The following is a 10,142-nucleotide window of genomic DNA, read 5'->3' on the forward strand; positions in this document are numbered from 1 at the left end:
ATTGTGCTTTTGCTGATTAATCCCCTTATGAGTGAGATATTTTCACAAATTTTCTGGGAAGTGATTATATCGAAATGATGCCTTCATCAAATTTGTAGCTCTTACTTTTGCGAATAACTTTACTGAAGACTTCAAATATCTATTTTGAATACTTTAAAAGTTATGGCTTGTTGTTTGTGGATTACTGTTTGTCGCCTATTTATTGTTCAATATAGTAATAATCCATTGAAATAAGCCAAACATTATTACGATAAATCGAATTTTGTATTTCATTTTTCTATCTACAACCGCTAGAAATAATCACCGAACACTTCCAAATTGTCTGGAAGGAACTTGATAACTTATCAGTGCAAAAATGTTCATTTGTACGAACCTTCTGACTTATGACCATCGGATCGATCTGAAACCTTTCGGAAAATGAAAAGCGAAATAAATAACTCCAAGCAACGGCGTAGCCAAAGAAGGTTTTGGGGTTTAACACCTTACAACCCCCCCCCCCACCACACCCAAAAAAATATTGGATCTGGTTGAGCGAGACAAGATAGTACATAGTCAAACCCAATTTTTGAACACCCCTAGACAGTCCCGATCGAGATCGTTTAATCTGTCTCGGTTTCTCGCATGTAAATTTCTACCTGTTTCGCAATCTCTCCTGTTGGAAAGTTCTCTGGAGCGAAAAGGCTTTCCGAGCTCGATCAGCTGATCGTATGTAGTAGATAGTAGATTTGATCAGTTGAAATAAATCACAGTCGAGTAAGGTCGCGTTCTTTACTTCGAAAATAAATTGCATTTTTAAGTTCGCGAAAAGTGCAGTGTTCACAGTTATCAAAGTGTCCGAAAATCTCGTCTTCCGCGCGAACATTTTGGTCCTTCGAACCGGATACGGTACAGGACAGGTTCTCGGACACTATATCGGACTACTTAGTGCGGGGAGAAGCTCCCGGAAAGTGCGGACAATCGGACCATTCTGCAGTGTGCCAAGTCGGCGAACAATACGCCGTGAAGAAAGACGGCGATTACAAAGGGTGGTCGCCATCGCGGACGCCGAGTGACGCTACCGTCGCGGGATCGGACGCCATCGCCACGACGATCGACGCCGCGAGGACCTGAGAGCAGTGACCGAGGACGACGGAAAGCAATTTGGCAGATTTCGGTGAAGTATTGTATGAGATTCGGTGGCCTGTTGCATGTGGCTTACCAAGGTGTGACGTTAATAAAGATTTCAAAAACGCATGCGAGTATTCTATTCAATTAGCACGTAGCACGGGTTGTGTATGCAATTAAATTGCTTGGTCTCAGAATTTCTGCTGATTTTCGATTTTCGATTTTCTTTTGGTTGGTTTCCCATCGCGGCTGTCAATCGGGTTGTAAGTCTGTCTGTCTTGCGGGTCGCGAAGAGGAATGTCGAGTCGATCGGTTGTGTTTTGAGCAAAATAAGTGAGTGCAAAGTTGTGTGATATTATTTCAGTGAAGTGTTATATTACCAGTGCAGCTAGTGAGATGTCCGGTGTACTGAAGGCGCTGCTGAAGCGCGAGAAGCAGCTGCATCATTTTACCGAGTTTATTGACCGCTTTCTCCACAACTTCGATGAAGAACTTGATTCCCGACAGCTGAGTATTCATCTCCAGAAGCTCGATGAGGTTGCGAAGGAATTTTACGACGTGCGCGGAAAAATTGAGTTACTGCAAGAAGACGAAGAACTGAAGGAAGTTGCTGGAAAAGATCCTACAGTGAAAGAAGAGGCAGTGCAGGCTCGCGAAGATAGCAATTTCCAGGTGATGCATCATTTTTATGATAGGTTTTGCAATCTTAAGGCGGAATTGATAGAGCTTCAAGCGGGGACGGCCCATTTGTTATCAGGTTCCGATAACCATCAAGCAGCAGGACCGGTCTCACGAGTTAAGCTACCTGACATTCGGCTGCCTTCGTTCAGTGGAAAAATTCGCAAGTGGGTGACGTTCAGAGACACTTTCCGCAGTCTTATCGACAACAACAACCAACTGACCGATGTAGACAAATTTACGTATCTCCGATCTTCGCTGTCTGGTGACGCATTGCAGGAGGTCAGTTCTTTGGAGCTTTTGGCAGACAATTACAGCGTAGCGTGGAAGGCACTGGTGAGGCGCTACGAGAACAAGAAGCTGATAGTGAAGGCTCATTTAGACGCACTATTTTCACTGGAGGCTCTGAAGAAGGAGAGTTACGACGGAATTAATCAGCTCATTGGGGAGTTTGACAAAAATCTGCAGATGCTGGAGAAAATCGGAGAGAATACGGCTGGGTGGAGTACTCTTTTGGCGTACATGCCATACGCGCCTGGATTGTGCTACTCTTCGTCTCTGGGAGACTCATCACGGTTCTACTGAAGTCCCACCGTATGATAAACCGGTCTCACGAGTTAAGCTACCTGACATTCGGCTGCCTTCGTCTCTGGGAGACTCATCACGGTTCTACTGAAGTCCCACCGTATGATAAAGTGATCGAGTTCCTCCGAAATCATTGCTCTGTACTACAGTCGATCAGCACATCAAGACCTTCCGTTCCAGAACACCGACCAACAAAGACTTCATTCTGCCATACTACAGCAAGATTGCCTGGCAGATGTCCGTTCTGCAGTGAGTCGTGGCACACTGCTTTCCATTGCATGAAGTTCCAACGAATGAAGGTTCCAGAGAGAAGTGAAGCTGTGAATAAGAACATGTTGTGCCGCAATTTTCTGAGCTCTGGTCATTATGCACGATCTTATGATAAAGGAGTCTGCCATCACTGTCGTCAGAAACACCACTCCATGCTGCACATCAACCAGGTAAGATCCTCCGTTCCAACCCCGCAGACGAAACCATCGGCAGCAAACCAACAGCCACAGACAAAACCACCAACTCTGAACCAACACGCCCACACACAATCAAGCAACACACCTGCTACCTCTGCTAGCTCGCAGATCATACATACTCCGTCCACCTCACAAAACGCCACCACCAGCCACAACTTCATTGCACTTCCCAATACACCAACACACAATATTCTATTATCAACTGCTCTTGTGAAACTATCGGATCGATTCGGAAACTCTGTACTAGCTCGAGCATTGCTAAATTCGTGTTCTCAGCATTGTCTCATGTCCAAAGAGTTCTCAACGAAGCTGAAGTTCGACGAGTTGTCATCATTTTTAGCTGTCCAAGGAATTGGGTCAGCTCGTTCGTTGTCCACCAAATCTGTTCAGGCAGAAGTGAGTCCGAGACTGTCAGACATCTCACACTTTGCTGAACAGATGCAGTTTCACGTGTTGCCGAAGTTGACCGTAGCCTTGCCCACCGCCAACATTGATCCACACCAGTGGATTCTTCCGGAGTCAACCCTCATGGCGGATCCACAATTTCACGAAACTGGTCCTGTTGATGTCATCATCGGAGCAGAATACTATATGGATTTGCTAAAGGAAGACCAACTGAAGGCGACAAGTGAAGGGCCCACGTTGCAGAATACCGTTTTTGGCTAGATCGTATCTGGTCGAGTTCCCAATACCTCTTCTTGCAGACTATCGTCGGTGACCCATGCGTGTTCCACTGCGGATATTCAAGACCAGCTTACCAGGTTTTGGGAGCTGGAAACATGCCGCATCAGAAGTACGCACTGCCTCGAAGAATCTGCATGCGAAGACCATTTCGAGAAGACAACAGTGAGAGACAGTAAAGGTAGATTTGTTGTCACATTACCTAAGAAGGAATTCGTCATCAATCAGCTTGGCGAGTCCAAAGAGATAGCAGTACGACGTTTTGAGGGATTGGAGAAAAGATTTGTTGCGAATCCGCAGTTGAAGCAGCTGTACACCGAGTTTATCAGCGAGTATCAAAAACCTCGGTCATATGGTGGAAGTCGTCAACGAAGCATCGAGCGGTATAGAATATTATTTACCTCATCATGCAGTCTTGAAGCCGGACAGCACAACTACGAAGCTGCGAGTAGTGTTCGACGCATCTTGCAAAACGAGCACAGGTGTGTCTCTCAACGACGCCTTGATGGTGGGTCCGGTAGTGCAAGACGATTTGCTGGACATCATTCTACGATTTCGGTTGCATCGGTACGCGATAGTGGCAGACGTCGCAAAGATGTATCGCATGGTGAATGTTACAGCAGATGATCAACGACTTCAAAGAATTCTATGGCGAAGTTCGGTAGAAGAGCAATTACGTACGTACGAACTAACGACAGTAATGTACGGTACAGCGTCTGCACCGTATCTAGCGACGAAGTGCCTGCAGAAGTTAGCGGAAGAAGGAAGACAAACGCACCCGGTAGCTGCTAAGGTGCTTAAGCAGGACTTCTACGTCGATGATATGTTGACAGGTATAGATAACATTGAAAGAGGGAACCAGTTCGTCGGTGATATGATTGCGTTGACTAAATCGGCAGGATTTATGCTGCGTAAATGGAACTCTAACTGTAAGGAGATTCTAATGAACGTGCCGGAGAGTTTGCGTGATGATCGTACGATTTTAGAGCTAGACTCGGCGAGTTGCGCAGTAAAGACTTTGAGTTTGGTTTGGGAACCCGGTACGGACACATTCCGGTTCAGTGCACCGAAGTGGAGCACAGGTGTCATCACAAAGCGAGCTGTTCTCGCTGATGTGTCCCGTTTATTCGATCCGTTGGGATTAGTCAGTCCCGTAGTAATTCAGGCCAAGATCTTTATACAAGATTTGTGGATGCAAGAATGCGGATGGGACCAGCCACTGGGTGAAAGGCTGCAAGAACAGTGGCAAGAGTTTAGGCGGAATTTGGCCGGCCTGGAAGGATTATCCGTACCACGGTGGACGGGAATCGGCAGCCACGTTGTATTAGTGGAAATCCACGGATTTTGCGATGCGTTCGAGAAGGCCTACGGGGCATGCATCTACATTCGAACGGTAGCTGATGGAGGATTGGTCGATGTCCATCTTTTAACGCCAAATCCCGTGTTGCCCCATTGGAAAATTTGAAGAAGAAGAAGAAGAGGAAACAATCGATTCCGCGCTTGGAACTTTCGTCGGCATTGTTATTGGCACACGTTTATGAAAGGGTGATGAACAGCATTCGCATCAATGCGAAGGCATACTTTTGGACGGACTCGATGATCGTCAAGTGCTGGCTTCAGTCGCCACCATCTAGGTGGAAGGAATTTGTAGCAAACCGGGTGTCAGAAATCCAGCACATTACAAAGAATGGAACTTGGAACCATATCGCCGGCATCGATAATCCAGCAGACATAATTTCACGGGGTATGACTCCAGCGCAATTGCAGTATCAATCACACACACCCATAAGCCAGCAGATCCACGAAGAAGAAATCGAGTCGTCAGTGTTGGAAGAAAAGGAAACGGTGACAGTGGTTCTTCAAGCAGCACTGCCCAGCGAAGTTTTCAGTCTGCGAGCATCAATGGTGGACCTGACCAGGATAGTTGCTTTGATCCGTCGATTCCGCTTTAAAGCTCAAGTTGTTAATCGAAATTGTCACAAACTAGGAACCATTTCGTCCGAAGAGCTCGACGATGCTGTTCGGTCATTAGTTCGTTTGTCACAGGAAGAATGTTATCCGCAAGAGCTGATAGATGTCGCACGGGCACACCACGTTCGTTCTTCGTCTAGAATCGCATCATTGAACCCTCGACTACGCGAAGGGATACTTTGTGTCGGCGGCCGGTTACGACACGCTTCTGTTTCAGTTGACCGCAAACATCCATTCATCGTAGACCACCGACACCCGCTCGCCATAGTAATCGCCAGATACTACCACCAGAAATTGTTTCACGCCGGACAGCAGCTGACGATTTCAACCATGCGAGAGAGATTCTGGCCTACGAGCGTCCGGAATCTGGTCCGGAAAGTCATTCACAGTTGCGTGGCGTGTTTTCGAACGAAACCTAAGGTTCATGAACAGCTGATGGCAGATTTACCACCAGAACGTGTCACCCCATGTGCTCCATTCCAGAGAGTCGGATTGGATTATTGCGGACCGTTTTACGTCGTATACCCTCACCGCAAACGCCAGCCGGTGAAGTGTTTTGTAGCGATTTACGTTTGTCTGGTTATAAAGGCTGTACATCTGGAATTAGTAGCAGATCTTACAACGCAGGCATTCTTGGCATCTCTAAAGCGGTTTGCAGCCCGGCGCGGAAAGCCGGACCTAATTATGTGCGACAACGCCAAAAGCTTTGTCGGCGCAAAACGAGAATTAGACGAACTCCGTTCTCTCTTCCTAAATCAGCAGTTTCGAGACATCGTAGAGAAGGAGACAGCCAGTGAGGATATACAATTTCGGTTCATTCCAGCACGATCGCCGAACTTTGGAGGATTGTGGGAGTCTGCAGTCAAGTCCTTCAAAATGCTCTTTAAGCGCACAATCGGTTCCCACAGTCTGATCTACGACGAGATGCAGACCGTACTGGTGTAGATAGAAGCTATTCTAAATTCCCGCCCGCTGACCCCACTCAGTAATGATCCAGACGATTTTGAGGCTCTGACCCCAGGTCATTTCCTCATTCAGAGGCCATTAGTAGCGATTCCGGAACCCAATCTAACTGAAATCCCGGAAAATCGGCTATCAGCATGGCAAAAGGTCCAGCCTTACACTCAGAAACTTTGGAAAAAGTGGACACGCCAGCACCTGTCAGAGCTACAGAGCAGAACGAAATGGACCCAGCAGAAGGACAATGTAGCAGTCGGAACGATGGTGGTTCTTAAAGAAGAGAACTTACCGCCTCTAAAATGGTTATTGGGACGAGTGACTGAGGTACACCACGGACCAGATGACAACATTCGAGTAGTCGATGTGCGTACAACAAATGGCAATTATACCAGGGCGATCTCCAAGATCTGTATATTGCCAATTCGAGACAATTCCAACCTATCATCAGAGGAGATCTAGCATCCCTCCAACGGCGGAGGCCTCCGCACACCAGTTAAGTTATGTGTATATTTTTCTTTCAAAAAGTTATCGATTATTTTTTCCTTAGTCATTCCTGTCCCTGATGGCTCTCTTTGAACAGTCCAACGAGAGATGCCTACAACAAATCTCTACCATATTGAGGTAATCTGTGTTGTCCGGTGATGGTTTGTCGTTGATGTTGCATGTTTAATGCATATGCAGTTTAGCCAACTTTCGTTTGGTTACGTTCCGTTGCGCAGTGACGTTTTGCGTCGATGCATGCCTGTAGTGTGTTCGTCCATTTACGAATCGACGCTACATAAATTCTTCACATTGGACATATTCGAGGTACCCATGACAGCAACGGAGGAGGAGAAGCGCTATCCAATTCCCAGACGCTACGCAGCGGTTGTCGACGAGCTTGGCCAGCTTTTCTCGGCGGTCTCAACGTCGTAGCAGCCCATCGCAGTCATCGAAGAAAAAACCTACATCGAAATGTCAACGTAAGAACATCGCTTTTCAACATTCACACACCAGCCGGTGTCCATCAGGATGCCAACCGGCATCATCGGAGGCCATGGGGCCTCCGATTCAGGCAAGTCGTATTCCCTTACCTTAATACAGTTTGAAAAAGCACCCTCTCATTTGTTCCAGCATCAAAACAATCATCATCACCGAAGACAACTCAGCAAGCAGCAAACATCCAATCCGAAAGCACCAGTCCCAATAGTAAGAAGATTATTCGTCGAAATTTTGCCGGGCAGCAATCTCCAGCCTTACATCGTCTGATAAGTACAGTAGCAGCGGATAATCGGCTAGTCAGCTCGACAAAAGCAGCGATTGCATCACGCCAATCCAGCATATAATGTGTAGTCCAGCATCAAATCCAAAAAAGAACAGCATAAACTTAACAGCATACAAAGAACAAATCATCAGTTCCAGTAGAAAACACCGAAACAGTCACCGAGTAGTATATCCATCCACAAGCATAACAGCACTACTTAACGTTGAAATCAACACTGTCAGCAGCAGGGCCCTATATGCATCATCGAATGTGGGTCAAGGTCAACCGCGCAGAAAAAACCAGCAGCACCAACACATACAGCAACCGTGTCCCAGTTTTGGATATTGGGTCAAGGTCATCGTCATATAAGCAGGATAAGCAACAACTGATCGATCACAAACAAAATCCAGTTATCATATACCAATACAATTGTTATATATAGTATAGAATAGTTAGAGTAGGTAGCAGTTAAAATCTAAGAGATTTCAAGGCGGCCGGCTATGGTTGAGCGAGACAAGATAGTACATAGTCAAACCCAATTTTTGAACACCCCTAGACAGTCCCGATCGAGATCGTTTGATCTGTCTCGGTTTCTCGCATGTAAATTTCTGCCTGTTTCGCAATCTCTCCTGTTGGAAAGTTCTCTGGAGCGAAAAGGCTTTCCGAGCTCGATCAGCTGATCGTATGTAGTAGATAGTAGATTTGATCAGTTGAAATAAATCACAGTCGAGTAAGGTCGCGTTCTTTACTTCGAAAATAAATTGCATTTTTAAGTTCGCGAAAAGTGCAGTATTCACAGTTATCAAAGTGTCCGAAAATCTCGTCTTCCGCGCGAACAGGATCGAAGTTGAAAATTTATTGATGCTGACTGATTTAATTCTATATTACAAAAAAAATTATCTGATCCGTAGATTGATAACCTGTTGTTGTAAACATCATGAGGACTTTTGATAAATTGTCGGAATGGGGTCCTGATATGTAACTGATCTATTGGTCTTGATTTCACAGTTGTCTAATAGCATCAATATGAAATTCCTGCCTGAAAACATTCCAATAGAAAATTCCAGAGTTCTGTAATCAATATTAATCCTCAGATTTCTTTTCAAATTTTCAGCTTTTTTCCTACACAATATTACGAAAGCTTATTAAACAATTTTTCCTAATAAGTTTGTGAAAATTATAAACTATTTGAAATTTTTTAATAGTTTTATTTTTTATTTAACCGTGATTTTTTAATAAATAGTGACCATCGCTTCACAACGTAGTCTATTTTTCATGGCTTGCGGTGAGCACGATCTCTCGAATTGCTGAACTGAAAATTATGGAATAGAAATTAATTTTTAGTATTCTTTACAGACCCGCTGGTACCCTAAGACGATTTCGCTAGATTTTTAGAGCACTGTGCACCCAGTGCATTAACGCAAGTGACGGAAGGTTATCGAAAAGATTCGTGAAAATGAAAATTCCAGTAATGATGATGATTTTCCCAAACGGTTCATTTTCGAGTGGTTTTTATTTGTTCTTTGGCATTAGGATTAGCGATAATCATTTAAATCAAGGATACTACTGGGATGTCACCTATAGAAAAAGTCGATGTCGAAGTAAAATTTGAAACTATGCACGCATGCACTTCAGAGATAGCGTGATATCAGGAGCTGCGATTTCATTTCAACGCTTTTTTGTTGAAAGGGCGATACTTACAAAAGAAAACATAGGGCTTTTTTCAAACATGCGAATGAGGGCTTTGAAACGCAACAAATTAACCTAAAAATTTTGATTCTACGATATTGCTTTCTTAAACTACAGCAAAAATACAACGGGCGAAACTGTATTTTTGTTTGTTTATTTAAAGTTTCGCCCTCCACGCTCCGTGCAAACAAACAGGGCGATACTTTTTTGCTAGCAGTTTAGAGGCGAAACTGTTATTTTCGTATTATTTAGGATTATCAAGCTGACACCAGCTGTAAATAGTAACAATAATCTCTATTGAAAAAACACGGACGGTGGTGTAGAACGGTAGTTATTGTAAAAAACGTAAGGGCGATACTTCAATGCTGATAGGTGGAACCGAAAAAGTAAACAATCGCCAAAGGGGCGATACTATCATTTTGTCAATTTCAATAGCAAAAACAAATTTTAATTTAATAATTTCAAATACTTTATGAAGTTTTGGGTTTCGATCACTGAATCATGCAATCCAGGATGTAAAAAAACACAATAGTTCTTAAATAGGAAATAGAACCAAATCTGGAAATATTCACCGTTGATTTTCTTTGAATGGTATCACTGCTAGTATCGCCCTTTTCAAGAAAAAGCGTTGATTTCTTAATTCTCAGTCGCGTTGGAAATTTGAGTAAAATATAAACTTCAAATCGATTCATAAAAAAATCGTTTTTTTGTTTCAGTACAATATATAACCCCTTTAGGAAAATTCAATTTTCCCACCACAATAT

At 44.2% G+C, this 10,142-nt stretch overlaps 2 protein-coding genes across 2 annotated transcripts; both read left to right on the plus strand.

The window, feature by feature from the left end:
* The first annotated feature begins 3,867 nt into the window (after positions 1-3,867).
* Positions 3,868-4,980, plus strand: LOC131680243 (uncharacterized). The gene has a single exon (XM_058960962.1). It carries the CDS (start codon positions 3,868-3,870, stop codon positions 4,978-4,980), a length of 1,113 nt encoding a protein of 370 aa, XP_058816945.1.
* Positions 4,981-5,063: 83 nt separating this feature from the next.
* LOC131680244 (uncharacterized) lies at positions 5,064-6,905 on the plus strand. The gene is made up of 2 exons (XM_058960963.1): positions 5,064-6,427; positions 6,473-6,905. Exons 1-2 carry the CDS (start codon positions 5,064-5,066, stop codon positions 6,903-6,905), a joined length of 1,797 nt encoding a protein of 598 aa, XP_058816946.1.
* Positions 6,906-10,142: the final 3,237 nt, after the last annotated feature.

This window comes from Topomyia yanbarensis, chromosome 2 (genome assembly GCF_030247195.1).
Source record: "Topomyia yanbarensis strain Yona2022 chromosome 2, ASM3024719v1, whole genome shotgun sequence".
Classification (NCBI taxonomy): domain Eukaryota; kingdom Metazoa; phylum Arthropoda; class Insecta; order Diptera; family Culicidae; genus Topomyia; species Topomyia yanbarensis.

What these genes read in the sequence shown, in the direction of transcription:
- LOC131680243 (XM_058960962.1), top strand. Translation starts at nt 3,868, where the DNA reads ATGGTGGAAGTCGTCAACGAAGCATCGAGCGGTATAGAATATTATTTA.
- LOC131680244 (XM_058960963.1), top strand. Translation starts at nt 5,064, where the DNA reads ATGAACAGCATTCGCATCAATGCGAAGGCATACTTTTGGACGGACTCG. An exon ending in GAGATGCAGACCGTACTGGT is followed by an intron (nt 6,428 to 6,472) that starts GTAGATAGAAGC and finishes GACCCCACTCAG; the next exon opens with TAATGATCCAGACGATTTTG.